Here is a 26,759-nt window from a genome sequence, read left to right on the forward strand (position 1 = left end):
CTGCCGCTCTGAGCATCCCTTGGTCGTGGCAGGTGTTGCTTGAGGAAATAATAATGAAAAGGAATGCTGTAATTTAGGAATATTTGTTCAAGTGTTTATTGAAACTGTCTTCTTGGTGTGTTGACAGCAGCGCTGTAACTCCCTGGTTTCTTGGAGGAGAAGAAAATACCTTCTCGTTGGTAAAGAAAATTGTTACAGACATCTTTTCATAAAAATCCTTTCTTTAGGATTTTTTCCCCCTTCTGAGAAGCTGTGGCCTCAGCAACAAAATGCAAACAACGGTTATCTGCTGCTGTGGGATGCAACAGGTGGATCCGTGATTGGTCTCCTGTGGATGTTTGGATTTACTGACCACTCACGGCAGAGCTGTTCTTGCTTTCTGCCAGGACACAGAACTTGGTTATTCATTCCTTTTCTATTCTTAGCTTAGCTAGCTTCTGAGAACTTTCTCTTCTATTCCTTTTAATATAGCCATAATGTAATATATATCATAAAATAATAAATCAAGCCTTCTGAACATGAAGTCAACATTCTTGTCTCTCTCTCACTCTGAAGACCCTTGCAAGCCCAGTAACAGAAAATACCTTTCATTAGGGATGCGCACTATTCCTCTCTGAGCAGAACTGAAAGAACAACTTAAAATTGATGCATTCTAGCTCAAAGTTACCCAAAATGCAATGGATCAAGAAAGGAACTGTTCCTTTAAATCAAAATTAACTGTGGACCCTAAGAGTTGTTTCCTCTTCAAGCCTGACCACGAAGTCTTTCCCATTTCCCAAAACCTATTTCCAAAGCCAACAAAAGGACATTAAAAAACCAAGTGCCAAACAACCACAGACCAAAAAGAAAAATGATTAACAGATGGCAATATCAGTACTAAAACCACGGAAATTAATAATAATGCTATCCATGACCTTATTTTCTTCTGTTTAGCCTACACTTTAAGGCAGTTTAAAGCACCCCGGTGACCTCCACCCAGAGCAGAATGAACAGCAAGGAGAAAATAACAGCCAAAACAACAGCTGAATAGCCAAACTGAAAGCCAAACCAAGAGGGCACTCACCAGATCCTCTGGCAGGACACACCTCGGGGCCAGAGGCACTGGCCCAGCAGCGGCCAGACTCACAGCAGCACTGCCTTCTGGTGAACCTCCCGGGCAGCTCCTGGGCGCAGCGGCCGCTCGCAGAGCTGGAGAAACAGCTGCCTGCTCGCTGATCTGGCAGCCAAAGAAAAGACAAACACCAAAAAATGGTGACTTTGATGCTGTTTTGGTTTTACCTTTCTTTCTTTTATGCAGTCTGTTGTGGGGGTTCCAGCTGTCGGTTTCTCTGGGCCTGGATTGAAGGCACTTCAGATGGCAGTTCAAGTTCGGACTCAGGTATTTATTATTTCTAATCAGTAAAACAGTATCACTACTATGAGTTCTGCAGTCTTTCATTAGCAAAGCACAAAATGGCCAACAATCTCTTGTTACAAGGTCTTTTAAGACTAAACTATCTAATTAAGAACTGTCATCTGGATTATTTTCCCTTTAACCCAATAACTGATCCCAAAGAGCTGCAATGGGGACTTTTCTGCCCAATTACAAAATGCCACCCAAACCCATGGAGAAGGAGGAAGAAGAAGCATGAAGGAGAAACCCAGGATGACACCCTGTGCCCTCCATCTTGCTTTCATCCACAACACACTACAAATCCCAAACACTAAATTTCTCACCAAGTGATACACCCACACTGCTCTCCATAATCTATTTCACACTTTTGTGGGTTCCAGTCTATGCTGAAGTCTGGGAAACTTTCTCCATGGATGAGGGTCAGAGTCAGAGCTGCCCTGGGGGTCAGGGCACCCCAGAGCAGACAGAGAAACATTCCCAGTGCCCTGAGTTTCCACATTCTCTGTATCCTTTACACAAACACACATATAGCTTTGTAGCCTCATATTGTAGCTTAGTTTCAACATTTTCCTTAGCAAGAAGACAAAAAAAAAAAAATTCTGGATCCCTGTGCTGTCTTGGATCTCCTTAGAAACCAAGGGTGAAACCAAGCTTTCCAAGACTGGCTTTTGTAAGCGGGGCTTGGATTTCATCCTAAGGGAGGAGAATCCTGAAGGTACTAGAACTGAGGGAATTGCTGCACCAGGCAGGTTCCTGAGTGGGGGGGTTTGTCAGATACGATAATTGGCAGGATCTATAAAAATTGTACATGCATTACACAGTGGGAGCATCTTTGGCCTTTTCTACCCGATGAATTTGTGTACTTGAGGACCCTCATATAACAGGTACCCTTTTAATCACCCTAATTGTGACTGACACATATTTTTAGGGCCAGAGAAAAAGGCATCAACATGAGCTCTCAAAGCTACCTTCCCTTGTTCAGCTGAGGTAAGGATGAAAAGACTTTACAAGTTGTATTAAAAAGAACAAAAGCAAAACCAACCAAACAAACAAAAACCCCCACAATACCCAAACTGCACCCAATAATTATCTGACCCATGTATTCCACGCTGGATTTACTGCAGGATCACACAGGTGCAGTAGCATCAGCTTTGCATTAATCCACCATGCAATCCTAAAGTCTGCTCAATCCAACCAAGAAATATGGACGATGTGAAAAACACAAAGCAATACAAACAAAAAACTATATATATTTATATATATAAACCCTACAATGGCAAAACCTGAGATACTTCATGTAGCAATAGCAGCATAAATAAATTAATTTAAGGATTTTTTTTCCCCTTAGCATAGATGTATCTAACTAGAAAAATGCTATTCAGTTGACAGAAAGTATAACAGAGTATTTAGTAATGCCATGTGAAAATTACTCTCTTTCAAAGGCAGATGATCTTTTATTATCAGATTAGAGCATGCGATTTTTCTGCAGGACTCAGGTTATGGGAGCTGACTTTAAAAATCAAATTGTAAAACACGCCAAAATCCACAGAAATTTTGGTCATATTGGAAATCGCAGGTTTTCAGTATTCCTGAGGCTAGCCGCAATGTATTTGAAGCTGGCACTCCTCAGATGAACCTGAATAACAGAAGGTGGCTACGCTGTTTAAAAAATTATTAATTTTAAATCACTTGCAGGTCATGTGCTGCTGCTTGCTTACATCATTTATCTGCAAGTCAGAAACCCTTTCAGAATTCCTACCCCTTCCCCAATACGAGAACAAGCAGCTTTGAGATATCTGAAGTAAGAAGAACCACATGAGATCTAGAAAATACACTACTGTTAGCAATTGTTAAGGCTTTTTACATGTGGTATGCAGTATTTATAGTGAATTGGTCCAAATGTTTAAATCACATACTTGACACATGCACCTATATATAAGAAATCAACACGTGGAAATAAACAAAATGGGTTTTTTTTAATGTATGGATAGCTGTTAAATAAACTGTCCTGTAAAAGGTGAAATCTAATTAAATCCAGCACTTGGTTTGCTTCATCTGACTCTGACAAATTAGTGGCACATCTTAATGTCTTTTGAGTTTATTTTTGTGCCCTATGTTGACCACTAAAGACTAAATTAACCCGTGTGAAATGGGATTTGAAGCACCAAGCAGGGATAAATGTTTGCTCCTTTAATACCAAAGTGAGCTTAACTTTTGGGCTCATCAGATGCAGATTCGAGAAACAAACAAAATCAACAATTCCTATGTTTGCCTGGACAACAGAGTGAGGCCCTGGGGCAGGGGGAAGTGCCAGGTGGCTGGAGCACCTACCAGGAGTGCAGGATCCATCCACAGATGCGACAAAACCCCGTGGGCAGACGCAGAAATAACTCCCCACAGTGTTGGAGCAAACACCGCCCTCACAAATCCCTGGGACGACGCTGCATTCATCAATATCTACCCAAAAAGGAAAGGACATGGGATAATTAGCACACCGCATTAAAAGGAGGGGAAAAGAGAGCTTTTCTGAAATGAAGTTGTTATTCAACTCGGAATAAAATATTGCTGGTGCTTGCTTGCTTGCTGGAAATGGTTTTGTTTGCCACCTGTTGGAAGTTTTCCTTGTACATGCACGGGGTGTTTAGCACTTCCAGAGCAGGCGGAGATTTCCTCCCTCCTGAATGACTCAGTGCCACCTCCGGGGGGCACGGAGCAGTGCGGGATGGAATGCCAGAATACGCATCCTGCTTTCAGGATGAAGGGAGGAGGACGGCACAGCAGCCAGCCAGGACATCTCTGCGCTTCCTGAGACCGCACAAACTCATGGCTCATGAGATTCTGACTGCTCTCTGGCCCCCTGACATCCCAGCTCTAAGAAAGAATTTTGGCCAACCCTTGCAAATGGAAACGAACCTTTTGATGCATTCAAATGTTTCTGCTGACTGAGAGCAGAGGTCCTACTGGAGCAGTAAGGCATTTTTGTGTGTAAATATGTTATAAAGTGAGGCGTCACCACGCTGATAAAGGAGCTGCTGTGTCCAACCAGGGGCTGCCAGATTCCCAGCCAGTGGTGCAGCACTGCAAAGCCCATTTGTGGCTGGCAAGTTAAGGGCAGATGAAGGAAGTTTTTCAGCACCTCTGCAAAGCTGCAGGATGCAGACCACCCTTCCCAACTGGCTACACCCAAGGCAGTTTGGCACTGCCCAGGGGGCTTGTCCAAGAATGACAGCAAGGTGGGAAGGTAAAAAAGCACCTTCCTGAAACCCAGGCAGTGATCAGAGTGGCAGGAAGACTCCACAGTCTTCTCCATGTGGACAGAAAAACCAATTAACATGGAGAACCCTGGAGGAAGAAAAATAAATTTAACTTACTGGAGCAGTAATGAGTAATTGGTTTTTTGTTTCACTGGTTTTGAGCCAAATCTCTGTCTCTCCTTCCACCCCCCTGGTTCTTGCACGTGTAATTATTTCAAAATATTGCTATTTCCTCTGACAGGAAATTCTGAGACTTCATCTCAGGGAGGGCTACTTTCAGTAAGGCTGATTGAATATTTTACTAGTTTTCTTCCCTTCTCCCCTCCAAAGTACATAAAATCAATGGTCTCAGGGAAAACGCTCCAAATACAAGAAACAGGAAATGCTCTATTAAGGGAGAGGAAGACTGGAGGCATGAATGGTTCCAGAGCTGCACGCAGGATGGGACATCCAGTCTCAATGTGAGAAAGAATGTATATGTATGACAAAAATGCTGCAGATTTAGCACCAAGTGAGTTTCTGCCTAAAAGACCCAGCCTAGCTGCCTGCAGTTCAGAATGTTTGACTTTTACTGCCAGGGAAAGCAGGGTTTTTTAAATGACTGAATTACTGAATTACAAGAGAAATGGGGCTCTCAACTGCCAAACTTTAGGAAAGGGCTACCTAAAAGCAGTTTTAGTCTAGAAAATAGTATTAGAAAGTAGTCATACCTGGTAGGACCAAGTCTGAATAGCACACAGTCATTTAATGAAATTATACATTGAAGCAGGAAAATGTGAAATAGAACTATTTATTTTAAGGGACTCTTTCTATTTTGGTGGGACTTTTTTTTTAAGGCCTTAATCTGTTTCATATAGTCTTAACCTTTTGATATTAACAGTAGATAGTAAGATATCTCTTTGGAAAAGCAGCAGAGGCATCCTACCTCTTTAGAACACCTTAAATTGCAAAGGGCGTCATAACTAACCACATCTATTTAACAAGTGAGATGATGCTATTTGAGAAGAGTAAGTAGAACACATTTATTAGAACCCTGGAACACAGTAAATAATACTCCACACCTTTTGTAAAGCAGCAGTCATAACTGAAAGTTTCTCTACGTTTTATTCATTTCTGAATAACCCAAAGATCTAAGTTCCATTAACTCTGGGAGATAACAACATCCTACAAATGAACGGCATTTAATTCCTAAAAAGATAGTGAAAACTCAGTGTGTTGTAGACCAGAATTTTTAGGGGAAAAAAAAAAAAAAAAGTGAAGGGTTTGGGGTTTTCTTTTGTTTAGCTAAGACAGCACATTGGTGGACAGGGTATCTGGAATTTGGTACAACCCCTATATTGGTCATTTGCATATTTTTTCAATCATTATGGGTACAAAAAGCACAACATGGACATTTCTACTTTTTCTAACAAGTGCTGTTGTTTCCAGGAAGAGCAACAGGAGAAAAAAAACCCTAACCCACAAAATACCTCTGGGTGCTCAGGGGCAGATGGTACAAGGGGACCTCAAACCTCTCCTTCCTAGGTAGGAGAATTGCTGTTATAATAAAGAAGGTCTGAATAATTATGGCAAGGCTCCAGCCTGTTAACACTGGAGCCTTGACTGTTGCTGACTCCAACTTGGATTTTGTCCCTTGCAGCCAGTAAGTAACATTTGATCTGCTTTTCCATACCTAAAAGAGGGAAAGGAGTGAGCAGAATACTCCATACCACATCATTTCTACACAATGTTTGTGACAAAAAAAACCAAAACTCCTTAAAATAATGCAGTTTCTACTAAATGATTTCTCTGTACACAGGTTCTGTTAACTCACAAGACACCAGCTCCTTACATCCTTCCCAATGGTCCAACCCACATCCACAGATTCCTAGATATATACCAAAAATATGTTACTTCATTCAAATTACCAGCCCTACTAACTGAAAGTGCAATTGTTTGAAGGACTGGTTATGGTATTTTCCTAGAAATTTAACCCTGAGAGGTTACAAATATGTAATTAAGCACACAAGTAAAAAAGCCAGAATGGAACCATGGCTTATCTTTCACTCCCTGCTCCATCATTAGAGTCATGTAAGCCTGGTATTATCCTGCTATAATTTTGGCATTACCTCCTCACAATGTCTTTCCTCCCCAAAAAAGATGGTACAAACTGTGAGGAGACGGCTGTTATTTGCCCCATTCCCTGTGGGGAATTATCTGACTGGGGAAGCTGTGACCAGGGACTGACTAGTATTTAACTTTTGCCACCGACACAAGCGGCAGGGCTTAAAAGACAAAAAAGCCAGCACATATGACCTGTTCATTTCCAACAGGAAATGAAGAGCTGCTGATTAGTAAACCATGAAGTAACAGCAAAATCAGACAGCAGATGATTATGCATAGTCCCATAAGCACCACAGCTTTTAAAGATGATCCATGTTAAAAATACATTCACCTTTTCAAGTGGTAACTATCAAGGAAAATAACATTTTTAAAGATTTAGATTGTTAAAACAGAATGCAAAGAACGCTCTCAGTACTGTTTTCAGAAGAAAGGAAACATGTCTCTGAACACATCCTTTGGCATCAAAAGAACCACTGTTCTTTTGAGAATCAAAAAACACAAGTTGCACCTCTAACAAAAAAGAATGGATTGTAGGCATGGACAGATAGACAAGAGCTGCCTGTAAGAAACAGTCAGGTTTCTTAACAAACAGGTTAAGATTCTGTAGGTAAAAATCAAGGACTAGACCAATAAAGGACCTCTTGTACTAATCTGTGTAAAAAGCCAATGCACAGAACTTTTTTCCCCTCTTTTTTTCCTTTTTGCCTTCTTTTTCTCTTTCTTTCTCCCTCCCTTCCTTCCGCCCCCTCTTCTCCTTCACCCTACCCTTTATTTCAAATCCAACCCCCATCTCTGACACCTGGAGATCAGGGACAAACATTCCAATTCCCACAGCAAATGTGTGATTTCCTAATACAATTTTTAAAGTGTTCAGGGACCTTTTGACTTTTGTTGTTCCTTTCCAACCACAAGCATCTACATACCTGCCTGCTCCCTCCCCTTTCAGGTGCTGAGTAAAAATTAAAGCTAGTCAACACAAAATAAACCAAACCACAGAAAAACAGAAGAATGTGCAGTGCTGGACCAGAAAAGAATACCATTGGAGTTTTTTATATTTTTTTACTTAGGTATTACTTGCAACAACACCAGAAGCAAGATTTTCACTGAAAAGACACGATTTTTAAACTGACTATATTACTTAATTTTTCTGTGACTGTTGTACTGTATGCAAATCAAGAAAACTCTGAGGGGATGTCTAAAATTGGCGACAAACAATGTATTTGTAACTGAATACTGAGCATAATGTAATTTAGTACCATAATTAAACTGCCAGCAAATAACAAGTCAAAGCCTTTAAGGACAAAATCCTCTTATCAACATAACTTAAATGTGAAAGCACCCACTGGTTAGGATGAACTCTGACAGTTCTGATTTCTTTCAAAGGGATGAAAAAGTCACTAAAATCAGTGAAGTCTTCAGCAAACTCACAAAAACTCAGCAATTTTCTCCCACATTGTTTTAAATTATATGGAATTCCTACCCTTATTTCCATCAACGCATTTACTGAGTAAATATGGTCTATGTTTATTAAACTACACACAACAAAGATGGTCTGTGTATTTTTCATCCAAAAGAGAAGGGAATTTCCTTGATATTTTTCACTTACCCAGACTCATCCAGACATTTTTCTTTACTCTGTAGTCACTAGGCCAAAAATATCTACCTGAACTAGAACATACCTTTTAGAAAACAAAGAACATCCTAGTAACTCAGCAGCAGTTATACTCACACACAAGAGTTTTTATCAAGTGCTAAATTTTCAAAGAAAATAAACACTGTCTTTACCCACAAAAGTCAGACAGAAAAAAATATCTAATGTAAAATAGGAACAGCCAAGTAGAAAAGATGGGATGCTGCAAATAAATACAAAAGCACAGTTCAGTGATGCTATGCCCAGATCAGTCACCACAACTATCCAACTACTTAAACATGTTAATTACCAAAGTGCTCTAATGCTCTGCAAAACCCCTTTTTAGGTATGTTCTCCTACAGAATCACTTACCATCACATTTTTGAGTTGCCTCATTCTGTTTGTGGCCCACAGGACACTTGCACTCATATGAACCTACTGAATTGATGCAGTTTCCTCCTTGGCAGACTCCAGGGATAGCCTGGCACTCATCAACATCTGCAAACACAGAAAAAAGACCCAGATCTGATTACATACACAAGATACATAAGTTACTTTCAGTAGCTTCCCGTCCCATTTCAGTAAGTTCTATTTTCACTTCAGATTTTTGGGGTGATTTGTTTTGGTTTTTTTTGGGGGGGAGGGGTGTTGTTTGTTTTTTCCCTTTTTTGTTCGTTTTGGGCTTTTTGTTTTTGTTTTGTTGTTTTCCTGTTTGTTCAGTTTTTTTTCTTCACAGCTGTAATTTGGTTACACATAAACCCCCCGCCATGTTTCTCCACCTTTTTACACAAAACTGTCCGTCAGGAGATTTTTCCTGGTGGGCTCCCTTAGTACCTGTACCATGGGAGTTACCATCCAGGTGTTTCAAGAATCTTTTGGACCTGTTTGTTCCAGCTGTTCTGGTGCCCCCAGGTAACATCTGGCAAGAACGTGAACTCTCTTTCAGATGGATGATCAAAGCCCCTGCAAGGCACTGAAATTCCACCTGTGTTTGTGGATTACAGTGCTTCTCCAGTTTTTTATTCCTCCTGGTGCTTGTGCTATAGATAAACCTGTGGTATTTGCCTTGCCCAGCCACTTGCTTTTTAATTTAAGCAAGTATAATTTCTCACAGCTCAGGAAGAAGGGAAGCACTTTTTGCAGATTTGGGGTTTTTTTTGGTAACCATTGGACTTGGGTTGAAGTACATTTGCTGAGAATTCTGCATTCAGCTCCTGAGTCCATGCTGATTTACACTGCATACTGTCATGTCCAAAATGAAACAGTCAGACTGCAAATGGATTAAGGACTTTATCAAAGGCATAGAATTTCTTCATTATTTATTTGTTTAATTTGATTTTTCCCCTAAATAATAATAACAACCAGTGTTTGCTGCCTGTTTACTTGGAAATCAAACATTTCATGTCAGAAGTATTTTAAAGAGTCGGGGGGCTGGACTGGTTGCTCTCCAGAGATTCCTTCCAACCCCAATTATTCTTGACATGGTTTAGCAGCATCTAGAGAGAGGATGGTTCCAGCATTTACTAATGCACAGCCCACCCTGAGCTCCCTACTGAGTAAAACATGTGGTGTTTGTCTTCTGACCCTGGGGCCCCAAAATGCATTTATCACACACAGTGTGCCTGTGCCTTTTGTCACTTATTAACACTTAAATTAAGTTCCCTGTGTCAGCAGATCAGTTGTTAAAATCCACTGTGTGTGAGATGCAGTTTTAGTTTTTCAGTTCTTTTAAGATGGAAAATAGATGTTGAGCTTTGCTGAAGCCTGAAGAGCCAATCCCAATGATGCAATGCATCATATTTAAGTGTATTTACATCATATTTAATTGATAAGAAAGCAAGCAGATTCAACTGTCATCTTAACTTAATGCTAGAAGACTGATGGGGTTTTTTTGTCAGTATTACCTCTTGCTGAAAACCTAAGTTTGTTTAAATATATTATTGGTGTTTTGGGACCGAGAAAAGTCAAGAAAAACAAAAGTATTTTATTCAAAGCGTGTATTTTATCAATGGCTTCCTAAAAGCTGTTTTAGGATATATTTTTTTCCCAAAATACAAGCAAATTGAAATGAAGCTTTTATTTTTTTTTAGAATCATTTACAGTTAGGCTAAACCACACAGAAGTTCCAGCACTATTAATTATCCACTTACTCACACTTTTCAACCTCAACCACATTAACACAAGAAACTTTTTACCATAAACAGCAAATCTGATTAATAACTCTGCAGATACAGTTCTACATAGAAAAGTTCAATATGTTACAGATTAAGCAGAATGTTTCCATGTGTTCGTAGTCTAATATTTGATGAGGGAAAAAAGATTTTGTGCTTTTGCAGACTTTTCTCTGCAAAATGCCTGTGGGATTTGCACAGCTAACTTTAAACATGCACCTTCCCTTTCTGATCTCTGGGCTGTTTCTCAAAAAAACTCTGATAAACCAAAGAAACTCAGGAAAAATAAATCCACTCAGATGTTAGACACAAATTCTGCAGAGTCTTTTTTTTATTATAGTAGTGACAAAATTTAACCAAATTAACAAACCTCTCTTTAGTTCTACCTGGAATATGCATGGGGAGTTTGTTTGTAATTGATCTGGCATGTGGAAATAAAAATTGAATTGGTCATGAATACAATGGGAAACTGTTGGTTCCTCCTCTGCATTCTAGAAAGCAAAAATACTGCACACAACAGAAATAATGCCATGCTATTTTTTCCCTGTTTTAGTAATTATTTTCACCACAGCAGGAACGTGACCCTAGAAAACACTGTCAAAATTTTCAGTAACTCAGACACATTAGTACCAAGCACCAGGTTACAAAAAGTAATCAACACTTTTCATTATGATTTTGAACCTTCCCCTGTCTTCTCTCTCTTGTCCAGTTCAACTCAGTGCCTTTGACATTTTAACATCCTACTACAGAACAGATTCTCTTGGATTTTATCTCCTCTCATGGATACATGCACATAACCATGTCAGCAGCAGAGGCAGGGAGAAGAACCTTCCTATTTTCAAAATCTACTCAGCCACAACCACTCTTCTCTCCTTAGAGCAAAAAGTTAACTGTCTGCAGGGAAAGGGTGTAGGTGGGAAATGGGACTTTTGAGGAATGCAGGGAGGAACTGAGAGAACATCCAGCACAGGATTTCTGCCATTATGCTTCTCCCAAGGCCATGCAGCAGTGGCAATAAAGCTCATTCAAGCAGAACACTGAAGTTCCTCCTGCCTGAATTCTTGGAATGAGGGATGTCTGAACAGTTAAATCCCTTTTTAAGGCATGACTGAATATAAACTTCCAGGGGAAAAAAAAAAAAAAAAGAAAGAAACACAACCAAACAATTTTGGATTGGTTTTGCTTCTCTTAGATTTTTTTAAACCTGTTCATGGTAATAATGAAGCTAACAGTACTACTACAATGTAGTAGTGGTAGTAATCTACTAATACAAGAACATTGCCCAGAAAACATAATTAAGCCTCAAAAGGTCCTGAAGACCCATTTAAGATTGAATCATGCAAATCCTTGGCAGGGCAACTTTCTACTTGGGAGTGACATCTTGTCAAATTCAGATCTCTAACAGATACTGAAATCCTAACTCATTTGCCAGCAGCAAAGCTTGCAAATTCCACTGTTTTGAGCTGTTCATACCAACTCCCAAACCCAGCTATCTACTGATGCAAGCACTCACTTCAAAACTACCAAACATCTCAAGTGTGGAACTGAGTGAGCCTGGTCTCCCTGACACATGACAAAAATAGTTTTACTGAATACCAAAGGGGTTTGTGTTCCTTGTATCAAAGTCTCTGCAAATCTGATGTCCTCAACAGAAAGAAAAGCACTGAAAAGCAGGACAGATCCCTCTGTTTGCTTCTAAAACCCTCAGAGAAGACATCTGGTTTCTCCTGAGCTTCCTACTGAGCATGGCAGAGCACCAGAACAGGCTGCCCAGGGAGGTCTGGAGGCACTGCAGCCCCACATGGACACACTCCTGTGTCTCTGTGTGCTCTGGGTGACTCTGCCCTGCCAGGGGCTTGGACTGGATGATGTCCAGAGGTCCTTTCCAACCCCAGCCATTCTGTGATCCTATTTCAGAAGACTCTGCACTGCAATGTGGAGCCGGGAAAGGCACAAAGTGCCACATCCAGCCCCTTCCTGCATCAAAGTGGGCTGGTAATTCAGAGCAGAGCAGACATGGTGCTACCAACCTGCTCACAGCACAGAGCTCAGGTTGGGAGGAGTAACCAGTACACAGAGCTCAGAAGGAAATGTCCCAACTGCTGGAAGGCAAAGATTCTGTGAAATAAAGAAATTCTGTCTCTCCCTTTTCCCCAAAGAAAGGCCAAGCATTTCTCATCTACGCTTTCTCAGTGCCTTGTAACATTGTATGCTAACCCAGCTGACAGAAATACAATCCAAGCTTCCTATTTAGCAATTTTATGTCAAAAATGTAGCAAAAATCACAGCTGTTCAAACCTCCTTTGTTTACGCATCACACAAAGTAGACTACCACATGGTTTCTATCCTCCCCAGCGGAATCTGACCACGGGTAACTCAAAACTATTTGCCCCAGGGAATATACTGCCAGAAAAAGAAAACACAATCATTGTGGGCATGGGTGCTAAAGAGCACCACTGATCTCTCACATAATTCAAATGAAGCCCCAGAAGCTATGCCAGGGCCAGCCTGGCAGAGCAGCTTCAAGGATCCTTTGTATGTGGTCAAATCATACAGTGGAGCTTGACTTGGAGATTGCAACATGCACTCCTTCTGGGCTGCACTGTTTCTGCTCCTGACACTGTTATGAAAAGAGTGCCTAAAACATATTAATCACTTCAAGACAAATGGCAAAACATAAACTGCTGCACGCAGGCAGAGGCCCAGCTCTGACACAGAAGGAAAAACAACATCAAGTATTTTTTTCCTTAGTATTGATTAATAATCACTTTTTCCAGGCACATAAGCTTTGTTCTCTAGGTCCAGCAGCAAAAATCTGGAGGCAGTTGTCGCAGACATCTTTTTATGAAAAACCCTTTCCTTAGGATTATTTCCTCCTGAGAAGCTAAGAGGGCTCAGGAACAAAATGTAAACAATGATTATCTGCTGGTGTGGAATGCAACAGGTGCATCTGTGATTGGTCTCATGTGGTTGTTTCTAATTAATGGCCAATCACAGTCAGCTGGCTTGGACAGAGAGTCTGAGACACAAACCTTTGTTATCATTCTTTCTTTTCTATTCTTAGCCAGCCTTCTGATGAACGCTATTCTTTTAGTATAGTATAGTATACATATATATATTCTCCTATTCTTTTAGTATAGTCTTAATGTAATATATATCATAAAATAATAAATCAGCCTTCTGAAACACGGAGTCAGATCCTCGTCTCTCCCCTCATCCTGGGACCCCCTGTGAACACGGCCACAGGCAGCAAAGCACAGCCGGGTTTTAAACACAGACCACTCACAGGGAAAACAGCAACCTCACTCCCCGCCAAGGTTTCCAGGGTGAGGGCTGCCCCACGGAGAAGTGCAGGCAGAGCTCACCTTGGCAGGCCCCGGTGCGGATATTGGGGACGAAGCCGCGGCGGCAGGGCTGGGGCTGGGCAGGGCACATCTCGCACGGGTGGCCCCAGGCCCGTCCCACGGTGGCACAGCACAGGGACTTGGTGCACACGATCCCCGTCAGCTGGCCCTGGCACATCTGCTTGTTCACCTGGGTGAAACACGGGCCTGTCCTGTAATCTGGAGGGGAAAAGAGAGGAAAGCTTCGCTGTGTTATACGTGGCGCTGTACTTGTAGCTGCAGAAGGAATTGCTTTTGAATCAAGAAAAGAAATATAAGAACATATTAAGAAAATTGCATGGAAATATTAAGAAAATTAATATATTAGAGAAAATTAATATATTAAGAATATTCCATGAAAATTTAAGCTGTATTACTGCTTACAGAAGTCGCATGACACCTTCCATTGAAGGTAGTGACTTTCACAAGGTTATCATTCAATTTATTTCTTTCAAAAAGATACAGCTAAATGAAAGGCAGCTGGACACAAAGTTGCTCTTGAGCATTGACAACGTATCCAGCAAAATCCGCAGTAAGCAAAAGAATTTTAACAACAAACAAGCAAGCAAATAAAAGAGAAGACGAGATTAAGCAATGACTGGGAACTGGTTTTCTTGCTTCTAAAACTTTTTTCTTGCTTCACTACTTCATGGTGATTTATAGGAAGGAGCTACAGGCCACAGGAACCACACATTTCTTTCACTCCACACTGATCAAGATGCATGCCAGAGAGAGTCACAAAATCATCATTCCAGCTGGAATTCCTGTTGCTACTGACAGAGGACTGATTGGCAAACCACCACTTATTTTCAGAAGGAAGCCATGAGACAACACAACCAATCCAAGCTGTATGCAGTACACTGAATAAAGCATAGAAAATATGCTTCTAGGAGAATTCCTGGGAAAATTCAGTTCATTAACACTGAATCTGTATAAAGAGAGGTTTTTTTAAGTTATGAGTCAACATCAGCGGGGATCAACACTCAACAGTTAATCAACAATTAACTGAAATTCTCTAGGAATAAGTAAGAAACAGCTTGTTGCTCTAAGCCAGATTTCACATCCTTATGGAAACTCTTAAAAAGAGTGAGGGGTGAAAAAAGGAAGAAAATGCAAAGTTTTTACTCAGACTCAGTCACATGAAGAAAGGCACAACAGTGGGGTTATGGCTGCTGAAGCTGCTGTTCCATCCTCTTTTTTTCCCTATCAAAAGCAGGGCTCCAACACCAATATGTGGATAACACACTGTCTTCCACACTTTCATTAGGGTGCAGCTGGTCCCACAACCAACATGCAAAAGGGATAACCCATGTTTTCTATACCTTGATTCTTTCACCCCCCAAAAAATAAGAGCTTTGACATCTTTGGAAAGCAAAAAAATGTTCTTCTCTGTGAGATTTTATGCTCTTAAAATGAAAGCTCAAACAGAAATAAATGGTCTGCTCCCTCTCTTGAGGTACCTGAGTGACCTCCCTGGAAAGGGTCACTCAGGTACCAGTCTAGGAAAGATTTATGCAGTTATTGATACACACTGATAGTCAATTTCAGCTGGGTTTTTCACTTTAAATAAAGTCAGCCAAGTACACAAGTACAGAAATCACTGATGATAAAAGCAGATTTAAAGATCTTACATACTCAGTAAGGCCTGTGAACTTTACTATTTCTTGATTATCAATGCAAAACATTCTTCAAAGTTACACTCCCAGCTTCCCCCATGACCACCAAGCCACAAAAATGGCACTTCTAGTAAAATAAATACATGATAAAAAGAAAATCCTGTCCTTGCTCCACGCGCTGAGAGTTCACCCCTCCATGGGTGAATGGACTCTACAGTGAAATCAAATAATGACTTACTAGACATCTTCAAATTCCCAAAACTTGTGTTCAGCAGGTCTGAATTCCTTAGCAATCCCAGCTCACCTAGCAATTCCTATTCAGGAAATAAGTAGTGCTGCTGGCAGTGCTGTATTTTTACAGCAGCAATTCCCTGAGACACAATTTTTTGTAGGAGCGATCTCTGGATACCAGGAAGGAATCGGAGTAGGAGCAGAAATTCAAACGATGTATTTCTCTCTTTAACAGCTGGTGACCCACAGGAATATCCTGGCCAAAGACATTCTGCATTAAGAAGCTTGGAATTCAATCAGAGGAAATTAACCTTGAAACTCAGACTAGAGTTGTGAATTGTATCTGAGTTCCACTACCTTCCAATAAGACACAAAATTATTGGGTAATTGTCAAAACTAGCAATGAAAAGTTCAGTTTAGAGAGTGTGCTCAGTAGAGGGATTAGAGAATATAACCAGACACCAAAGCATGTTTGTTCAAGAGAATATGAACGAGTCAGGTACAAGAAGGAGTGATGCCAATACACCTACTGCTCACTGTATCCTATCAAATAGAAATACATGCTCTGGAAACCACCTATGCATAGGTGCCTACCCATGGCCTAATCAACAGAATATGCATTAATCTAATATTCAGATTATGCAACCAAGCAATTTTTATCAGCATAAGCCTGCTGCATGTCTATTCAGATATATGCTTTATAATAGTATTAGTATTTTAAAATATTACTGTAATTTAACATATTATTCTTAAAAAGTGCACTCATTTCAAAAATCTTTACTTATTTGGTTTATCCAGCATGAAGCCCAAAGTTAAAGAGACTAATTAGACTAATACAAGATTTTAAAATACAAAGTGAAGGCAAGCACGTTCAGGTTAATGGCAAAGTTCAGCTGTTTACACAAAGATCTGTAGTCACACAGTGAATTTTACATGTGGGAAACAAATGCAATAAAAGTAGGTGCAATTCTGAAGATACTTTGTAGCTTCAAATGAAGCTGTGGATTTGTTTCACATGGCCAGTCAGATTATATTATTATAATGGCTGATCAGACCTTAAAAACCCTCACTTATGAATCAGTCATCTTTTCCATATGGGTTTGCTGGTCTTAATTCTTAGGTGGTTCTTCATTTGTTCCTTTGCCAGCACTGCTGACAGAACAATTTTGCCAGAAAGAACATATGTTGAACATAAGTTATAAATCATTTGTTACTCCAGAAAGGGTGACTGCTTTGGTGAAATGAGGTGATCTTCAGCACATGTGTTATACAGTTCAAAAACTGTATAACTTCAAAAATTATATTCAATATGCACAGTGACCTGAAGAACGACAACCTTTATCAACAATTCAAGTTGTTAATATAATTAAATTTAATGAGGAATATTTTTTCCTGGCATCAAGAAAAAAAAATCACACCATGGACTTCAGTATTTAACTATGCTGCAACATTTCTATTTTGTCATAAAAGTGTGTATTTTGTATTCTCAAATGAAACCATTCAACTATTCAAGTTTCAGTTCTTGGATTTTTTTTTTCCATTAGTTCCTTCCCAAAATTCTAATTCTACCTGTAATTTAAGAAGTCTAGTTCACAGGAACCTGAGACAAGGAGCTGCAACATTGAGATTTCTAATCTTGGTTCAGTATCCATCTATTTTAGTTTCTTCCTGTTCCTCCAGCCAAACAAATTATTCAGATGAAGGTGTAAAAAACCACTGTAAGCAGATATGGAATAGATAGTCTGTCTGCCACGTGTCCTCTGTGTCTATCACCCACTAGCTGAAAACCTGAAACACAGTGTTTAACATCCCAAATACCACCTACTGTCACTCAGGACAAAACATTAAAATATTGTGGTACACATGTAAGGACCCAGTTTCTAACTGAATTTTGTCACAACTCCTGCCCTTAAAATTTTCACCTCTTGCCAGGCAATATGAAAGAGAAAAAGCGAGGCATAACGAATGTTGGAATGTACACAGCAAGCTATCCAGAAGGATATTAAAAGTTGAGTTTTCTTTCATGGGAAAGCAGAGACTGAAAGCTTAAATGAAAGCTCCCAATGCCAAAATACAGTTCCTATGAGAAATCCAGCAGGGGTGCAGGGCCAGTCTCCTGCACCCAGCCCGCAGAAGGGAAAAGTACATTATCTCAAATACTGTATTTCATGTTTGCGAGCACTAGGAAGATTTAGCAGGAAGGAGCACTGAAGTATCTTCCAACTTTTTCACTTAAAAAAACCACACAACCATATCCTCGTAAGGAAGTGCATCTGGAAACAAGCATTTTTTAACTAGAAGCTACTTAGAAAATTGGTATTTCTATTACTAAAATCAAATTCTGAAAATATTAAGCATGTTCATCAAAATCACATCAGGAGTGAGTAAAGGAAGGTGGCTGAGATAAGCCTTCACAGCCCCTGTCAATTAAAGAACAAGACCTAATAATTAATGTGTTTCACTCCCTTACAAAGCAAATTTGCCTTTCACTGGACTTTTTACAGAACCTCACTCTCCTAAGCAAGGTTTAGGAAATATTAAGGAATAGCTGAGAAAATAAGTAAGTTCAACTTCCATCACCTCATTTGCAGACTCAAGGTCAACAAACATATTATTATTATTATTGTTGTTGTTGTTGTTGTTATCTGAAAAATCCATTTCATACAGCAGCATTATTAAATTAATAATCTAATGCATGGAGCCTGAATGCAGGAAGGAAATAAATGCTGCCAGCATTACCAGGAACTTCACTTTCTCCTGAAAGAAAAACCAGCACAGTGAGTGAAAGCCCGAGAGACTGCACTCTGTGTCAGGGAACCTTCAGGGTGGAGACATCAAATCTGTCCTGGCAAAGACCTGAGGCTGAATTCACCTTGCTAAAAGTTGTTCCAACAGGAAGCAAGATGGAGAATCAACTGTCTTTATTACAACTCTGATAGGTGGCAAATTTCCCCACAGCTTCTGCTAACACTCAGAGGTCTCCAGACATCTGAAATTCTTTTTGGCTGCTCGTTGCAGAACCTGCTAGTTGATTACAGAAGAGATTTTTCACTGGAACTCTCACAGTTTTGCCGTTTGCAATGTGCAATCTTCATGTTTTGATAAATGGAAGACTAGTCAAGCTTCACCTTCCTGCAAGGGGAAATTCCATGGTATTCCATGGATTCCTACAAAGGGACCATCAGGACTGGAAGAGCAAAGCATGCCCAGTTATCCCACTGATTCTGGATAAATTACAGCATTGCCCAAACCTTCCAAAGAAAAGGAAATCAGGGCTTTCCTTGACAAACTTTTCATGTGAGTATGAAAGGGTTGGCAATACTCATAACTGTCCTTGGGTTCAGAGCACAAATCTGAAATTTATGCATATGTAAATATTATTCTTCTTACTCAACTCCAACATCTGCAGATCATAAGTCACAGTAATGCAAAAAGCTATTTAAACATTTTAAAGTGCGTATGTTTATTAAATGTTATCTAAAATTTATCATCCTTTAATGTTTTGATCAACTTCATATGGAAATTTGGGGGGCATTTTCACAGCAAATGCTTAGCTTCCAGCACAGAGTACGCAATAAGGGACATTTCAAAGGTAACAAGAAGGTAGGTGAATTGTACTTGATATAAACAAAAAGAATTTTTTCAAAGGTGACATCCAAAAAGTCATGGTAAAAGAGACTGCTGGCTGGAAATGAACAATGAGTCTCCTGGAATATGAAAGGGAGTTGGCAATGCTATTAATTTTCTTGGAAAAAATAGTCTGTGGGCAGCACTACTATTTAGACTGAGGTTTTCTTGCAAACCTGAATAGTAAAATCAAAGCCTCATTTCTTGACTTTTCCTAAGAAACTTGTGTGTAAATGTCTCAATTAATTATCTAATTATCTAATTAATTATCTAATTATCTCAATTAATTATCTAATAGCATCACATTTATTGTTAACATAAATAATGATCACAACAGCCTTTCAAACATTTAAAATTGCCGCTAACTCGAAGCTGGGACACATCCCCAGCTGCTTCTTTAGTCATTACCTGAGGGGGTCTATAAAGTTTATTCTCACATGTAACAGAGAAGAAGAGCAGCTTAGTGGAAAACTGATGTTAAACACGTCATGAAGGTTTGGATGTTTTCATACAGCTGACAGCTTTCATTTTCAGGCTGAAATTTTATTACTGTTCTAGTGGTCCCACATGACCTTTTCTGACCAGCTCCTGTGATGCAAAACTTCCCATCACACAAACTCCTGTAAAAACACACACCTGACAGCTGAAAAGGAAGTGGAGGGCACCTGTAAACGAAAGAAGGAAAAGCCACAGGTTCAATGCAGGAATCTGTGTGAGTTTAGCAGCTTTTAGCAAAATTCCAGGTTCCACCAACATTTCTGTCATGTCCATTCTAAGCATATTCTCATTTTTCTCTGGCTGGAACAGAAGCAGCAGCAGCTCTTTTCCAAAAGCAACAACTCCATGGTTCACACAGACAGTTTGATATAATTGGCATTATGATAGTTTTAAGCAGATAAAGTCTTAGTGTAGTAATAACTTCGTATCTTAATACTCTTATTAATTAAAAAGTAATTTGTTCTTGCACACCTAAGCACATGGGGGCGGGGGGGAATGGCAAACTGGCAGATAAACAACAGTATTTCTGAAATAAAATGCGATTTTGTCTAGATGATCTGAACATAGAAGAAAATGCTCCTATTACTTCAGGACACAAAACACTTTGAAAAGTACATGCACACACAAAAAAAAAAAAAAAGCACAGAAACAGAGAAACAGGGAAATACTTCACTTTTGTCATTTATGGAATTCAGCACCTTCCAGAATTGAAGTATTTCCTTAAAATCTTCTTGGAACAAAACGTTTCCATGTGTAACTGAAGTATCATACGCTGACTGACACAAAATTTCAAGCACAGAATAAAAGCTGGGAGAGCGAAGTACTCCTGAATTTTGGTTTCAGCAAGATGTCCAATTTTGGTCTGGTTGGAGCTCCTTGTCAATTTACACATTTCCTTATGCTTCCACAGGGCCTGCTACTATATAAAGATGTCCTGAGGTGGGACTAATGAAACCCCAGCACCTAGCACACAGCCTGACACACAATGGAATAATAATCCTCAGTCATTGCAGGAAGTTACAGGCTGAATCACCCCTGGGCAAATAACAAACAAAAAAAAGAAAAATAATCTCTTTTGGTTTTTTCTAAGATTCAGCCGTTTATGCCAACTACCCTAATATGATGTTTGTACATGTTTGCCTTACAGTATCTAAAGCAGTGAAGGAACTCCTTCACGCTGCCTGCTGCTCCTTCCTCTCATGCTTCTCCTCCAAAAATACCTTACTCCTCAAAGCTTGGATGCTGGAAAGCCAGGTAGACGCACATTAAACTCTTAATTAATTCTTTCACATCCCAGGAATTAAGAAGCCAATAGTTCACTCTGTGCACGCAAAAATATGCTAATTTCCTTGACTTTTTAAGATGCAAACTTGAATTCCACTGTCCACAGGCTTTTGGTTCCCTGCTCCCTGTGCTACCCAGTTCAACCTCAAAGGAACAGAACCCCAGAATCAGCAAAGAGGAAGACTTACATTTTAAGACAGGATACCCTTTTTAAGAGTATTCCTGAAAAAGAGCACATTCCACCCTCCCCTCCCATTCTGGAGTTCAGTGCCATTCCCCACAGCAAAAGCCAAGGCTTGCAGAATGCACCCACACTCACAAAATGAGGAGGGAAAATATTTCATAACCAACTTCTGTGTAAATTACAAAGGCACGGAAAAAGGCACAAGGAATTCTCAGCAGACCAGAAACCCTAATAAAACCACAGACAGTGGAGCTGAAAACAATCTCCTTAATTATTAACCTAAGTAGGAAAAATAACTGTTTCACACATTACCCTTAGAGAAAAAATTAAACATATATACATCTATTTAAACTGCAAGAAACATTTCCTCAGATGACTGACTAGACTGATGTGATACTTTAAGTTCATAATAAGCTAAAACCCAGCCTGCTACTGTTTACTAGAGTTCTGTCTGTGTATAGGCAGAAACACAGCTTCTGTTCTTCAGATCTTCTGGGTGTGTTCAGCAAAACCAAAGGGCTTTAGAAATTTGTCTCTTGGGCTTATACAGGATTTTCAGGGAGACATTATAAAGCTGAGTATCTTTTCACAGCCAAAATATAGGAAGGAAGATCATTTATGTATCTTCTCAATACAGAAATAATTAAATAATGTTTCTCATATTGCAAGCTATTAGTCTGAGTTGAAACAAACCAGTTTACTTTTGGCACTCCATGATTTTGCAACCCTGGATGCAATGTGCTCTTGACTGGCTTCAGTAAACTACTCCTGATAATGCCTGGATTACTCTTTTCCATACATATTTTACTATAGCAACTACAGCTTTTAAGATACTGCATAATTAATGATTAATGCTTATGAAGACAGATATGATTGAAAATTTAAAGAAGATCCACTTTACATAACTTTAGGCCTTAACATTTAATTCACTGTAAGGGAGCTCAAAGCATAACAGACATAATGAAAAATACCAGGGGAGAAAATACAGAAAAGAAAATTCCTTCCAAATATCTGTCAACTTTCTAACCTTCAACCAAAGCCACACAGAGTTTTGGGGTCTCCACACTCATCCTCCTGGCTCAACATTGAGACAGTTTTATCAAACTCCTTTCTTATTAATCAAACCAAGCCTAACGTGAATGGCAATGCCCTTTGAGAGAAAAGCAAGCAAAACAACAACAACAACAAAATCTTCCCACTTCAAATTTTTCAAACTCAGTGTTTCACAAACAACTGTGCAGATGTTATTGAATAATATGCATTTTCCCTCTCCTACTTCTTGCTCCAACACTGCAATATTCATAGAAATATCCAAAACCCTTCTTTCACTCTCTCTCTCAGATCTAATATGGAGCCTTTGTGTGCACAGAACATGTAATCAAGGAAAAAAAAACAATTTCAGGCATTCATAACCATTACAGAAATAAGCTTCCAAGGTTCCTAAGTTCCCCAGATAATCTCTCAAGCCTCCTCTACACAATATCTGAAAACTGAAGAGGAAACTTGTCTAACTTATTCTAATATATTTTACAGTCAAAAAAAGTGAAAAAATTGATTATTTCTTCCTCTTTCCAGAACTTCAAAACTGGGTTCTTCAGCTTATTTCTGCTTTTTCCAATTTTGCCTAGAACACCCATATAAGCAATGTATTACATTAGTACTCGCTGAATTTGACACAAAGTTTTACTATCTACATGAGTATTTCAGACATTTTTGCATTTTCTTTGTTAAAGAACTCCCTGTGGGCAAGTGTCTCAATTTCTTCTGATCTCTAACCTTTCTAGATATCCTGAAAATAAATCAAGATTGTTTTTCTCCTGGATACCTTACAAATTAATTAGATTTCCTGGATAATTACAAATTAATTTCCTGGATAATTACAAATTAATAAAATTAATATTTTTTTTTAGTTTTCAGAAGAAATCATCTTTTCTTCTGAAACTCCAACAAAGCCATCACAGCCTTGCTCAGCTCTTGTATTTTCTCTCTCCCCAAGTAAAACAAAAAAAGAAGGTGACATTTTAGTGCTACTGACCAACAGCAAAATTTTCACTGTGGAAGGGAAAAGATAAGACCAGACAGAATTTTTCAAAGGCATCATCTTCCCTCTCCTCTGCAATGTTTCTCACTCATGATTTTGCTTCACTGCTCCCTTTTATCAGACCCTCGTTTCACTTTTCAGTGAACAATCCTTAGATGTAGAGCATAAGCTGGTCTAAGTCCTACCTAACACATAAAAACCACAATTTTTTATGCTCTCCTAGACTTGTTCCTCTTATAGGTAAGAGGAAAAAAATTACTTTTCAAGTGCAGATTTTAAAAAGTAGATATATGAAAAAATTACAAATATTGGCTCTAAGTATGAGGTGTAACAGTTCTGGCAGTTCTTTCTTTCCCTCTTTTCACAGTTTAGGGCAGCACAGCTACAGAGCTTCCCTTTTAAATTATTTAAACCAGTGAAACATTCCCTGTGCCTGAGCTGCTGCACTCTGGTGAAAACTCTCAAGCCTTTGGAAGAAGTAATTTTAATCCATATTTTTATTTTACTGTTGTAGACCTACTTTAAAGGCATGAAACCTCTGCTTTTAATCCTAATACAAAGTGCAACAACCCCACATCTATCACACTTTCCAGTCCTATGCTTAAACAAACTGAGAAGTTTTGAAGATTTCAAGTGCTTCAAAAGCAGAAAAACTGCTGCATTTAAGGGTTTTTACCTTTTTCTTTTGTTGGTGCCAAACAGAGTCATTCAAATACTGGGATTTAATTAAAAACTAAAAGAAGGGAGTAAGGGAGAGACACTGACTGGAATCACAGCACTTCCTTCATCACTACTGCAATCAGCATGATCAGCATTACCTGTGTCATTTTTAAAACTGCTAAATGTTGTATCCTCTGCAGACCCAGAAGGGAGACATTTTCCAGTGCCAGCTATCAACAAGCAAACACACACTCTGTGCAGCTTTTTCTGGATATTTCCCTTTGAAAACCTTGTTTCTGGAGATAATGATGGACAACAAAAGCAGGGAATGCATTGCCAGAGCCCTGTAACATCACTAGGTACTGACACCTGAGAGCAGGAAAGCAGCTTTTTGCATCTGCCCTGCTGGGATCCATCAGGGGATGATGTGGGCCAATATCTACAAAAAGGAGCTTGGTGAGCAGGGACTGCATTTAAACGTGTGTGTTATTAACACCTGACAGCACCTCTAGCCCCCAAAAAAAACCTCCAAAATATCTAACAAGTTCTTCCAACATACAAGATCCTATTCAAATACTTGTACTTATTTTTTCCCCCATATCTCATTGTATGTCTTGTCTCAGGTACTCACCTGTCAGATGAAGCTTTGCCTCTTACTGCTGCAGGTATTTGCAATTTTTATCTCTACTATTTCCAACAGAAATAGAAGCATTGTTTTTTTTTAGCCTAAACTGAAGCTTCTTTTGCTGTAACAAAACATGACCACTGCAGCATTTTGCTTGCAATCAGCCTTCAGCTAAGCATTGAAAATGCTGACAGAAATGCTTTCTTAAAAAAAGTTAAGATAAAAGTAGACAAGAATGGTGAAATCTGCAAATTGTAGGACGATTTTCACATTCTATAGTTTTAAACTACTGCTGACTTATTTTTAGCTAATTTTATAAAACGGAACTGAATTTATTTTAGTTAAATTAGGCTTCAAGTTGATGATTTAACACTTGTATTTCCCTCAGTGAGCAGGAACATCCCCTGTGAACTGGGCCATGCAGTTTTGAGCATGCTACAGTAAACTAATTACTTTTTTCTTCACTCAACAGGCCTTGCACAACTTCTTTCTGAACCTGTACAAAATAACCCAGGACCACATGCTGCACTTCCCAAAGGCTAAAATTAGACTGAAGATGAATTAAACTGATGTTTAGCAGGTCACTCTTTTATTTATTGTACACTGCAAGAAAAGAAGCAGGAAGACCATAAAAAAACCTCTACTCTGGCTCAGGGTGATAGCAGCCATTAATAAAGGGAAAAAAAAAAAACCAACAACCTCACAGCAAAATTAAAGACTTCCCAAGACTCCCACAAAAAGAGAAGAGCGTGCTGATCAAAAACCATTTTTGCTGTTGAGCACCTCATGGTACTGCTAGCATCAACCAGGAAAAGCTGTGTCAAGTTAAGAGGCCTTCTAAATACTTGTCAGAAGAAGACGTTTCTTAAGGAACTACATTTTCTGCTGCTTCATTTAGACTGTCACTAAAGCACATAGATCTTCAGCACCACTACAGATTAAATATATATTTTATTTCTTCTTTATAATAAAACTGTATTTGAGGAGTATTGACTACTACACAAATCTGTGTCAGTTTGCTACGCTAGCTTAATTTTAAACACATGCATTATCCCCAAACATCTCTATAACCCCTGTGCGCATCAGCTGCCTCAGTGTGTGTCCACTTCAGTCCTGTATTATTCTTTACTCTTCTGCCTCAATTACTAACAACACTTTAACTGAGGATGCTTTTTGCTTTGTCCTACTTGCTTCTCTGTGCTGTTGACAGCTTTTTTATCCACTGCCCAGCTTAAAGAAAAACTCTTTATCTCATGTTATATTAATAGAATTTTAGTCTCCTGGAATGGTTTGGGTGGGAAGGGACCTCAAACCCCATCCAGTGCCACCCTGCCATGGCAGGGTCACCTCCCACTGTCCCAGGGTCCAGCCCGGCCTCGGGCAGTGCCAGGGATGCAGGGGCAGCCCCAGTTGCTCTGGGCACCCTGTGCCAGGGCCTGCCCACTCTGCCAGGGAACAATTCCTCATTGCCAAGATCCCGGCCAGCCCTGCCCTCTGGCAGCTGAAAGCCATCACCCTTGTCCTAACCCGACCTGTCACTGTAAAAAATTCCTCTCCAGATCTGTTGACAGATCCAGATCCAGATGTCAATACCTTCAGCTACTGGAAAGTTGCTATTCAAATACTGTACTTCCTTATTTTTCCCCATTTCTTACCTGTCAAAGCTTGACAGCTTTATCTGAAATTCTCCCCGCTCTTCAAAAGGATGCTCTTCCTAAGCTATGCATTTCTACTCATCCCAAACCCTCCAGCTTCCCATTATGAACCACTTAATATGGGGTAAACAAGAACTGTTCTTCCTCCCTCTGTATGGGATGGAGGCAAAGTTACATCAGTGACAAGATTTGCTTTTCTCACTACTTCATTCCTTTATCCCATGATAAAGAAGGAAGAAAACATCCTTGCTTTTCCACAGCTGTGCATCTCTGAAGATTATCAATTTCAAAAAATGCACACAAACCACGAGCAGTGGCACAACTATCATTTAAAGTGTTGAGAAACCAGAGAATTGGTGATGCTAGGAAAAAAATTGTTCTTACATGAACAACTGAGAATGAGG

General features: G+C 39.5%; 1 protein-coding gene and 1 long non-coding RNA gene across 2 annotated transcripts in view; one reads left to right on the forward strand and one right to left on the reverse strand.

Moving 5' to 3' along the window:
• Window positions 1-26,759, reverse strand: part of FBN2 (fibrillin 2) — a 124,552-nt gene that overhangs the window by 86,522 nt on the left and 11,271 nt on the right. Inside the window, exons 6-9 of the mRNA XM_064735806.1 lie at window positions 13,917-14,114; window positions 8,753-8,878; window positions 3,725-3,850; window positions 1,064-1,216 (exon numbers count right to left, since the gene is read on the reverse strand). Coding sequence (XP_064591876.1) covers window positions 1,064-1,216; window positions 3,725-3,850; window positions 8,753-8,878; window positions 13,917-14,114 — 603 coding nt within the window. The remainder of the gene's footprint in view (window positions 1-1,063; window positions 1,217-3,724; window positions 3,851-8,752; window positions 8,879-13,916; window positions 14,115-26,759) is intronic.
• On the forward strand, window positions 24,297-25,911 carry LOC135460016 (uncharacterized). Its single transcript, XR_010443137.1, has 3 exons — window positions 24,297-24,531; window positions 24,699-24,740; window positions 25,173-25,911. It is a non-coding gene; the product is annotated as an uncharacterized LOC135460016 (long non-coding RNA).

Source organism: Zonotrichia leucophrys, chromosome Z (assembly GCF_028769735.1).
Source record: "Zonotrichia leucophrys gambelii isolate GWCS_2022_RI chromosome Z, RI_Zleu_2.0, whole genome shotgun sequence".
NCBI classification, from domain to species: Eukaryota; Metazoa; Chordata; class Aves; order Passeriformes; family Passerellidae; genus Zonotrichia; species Zonotrichia leucophrys.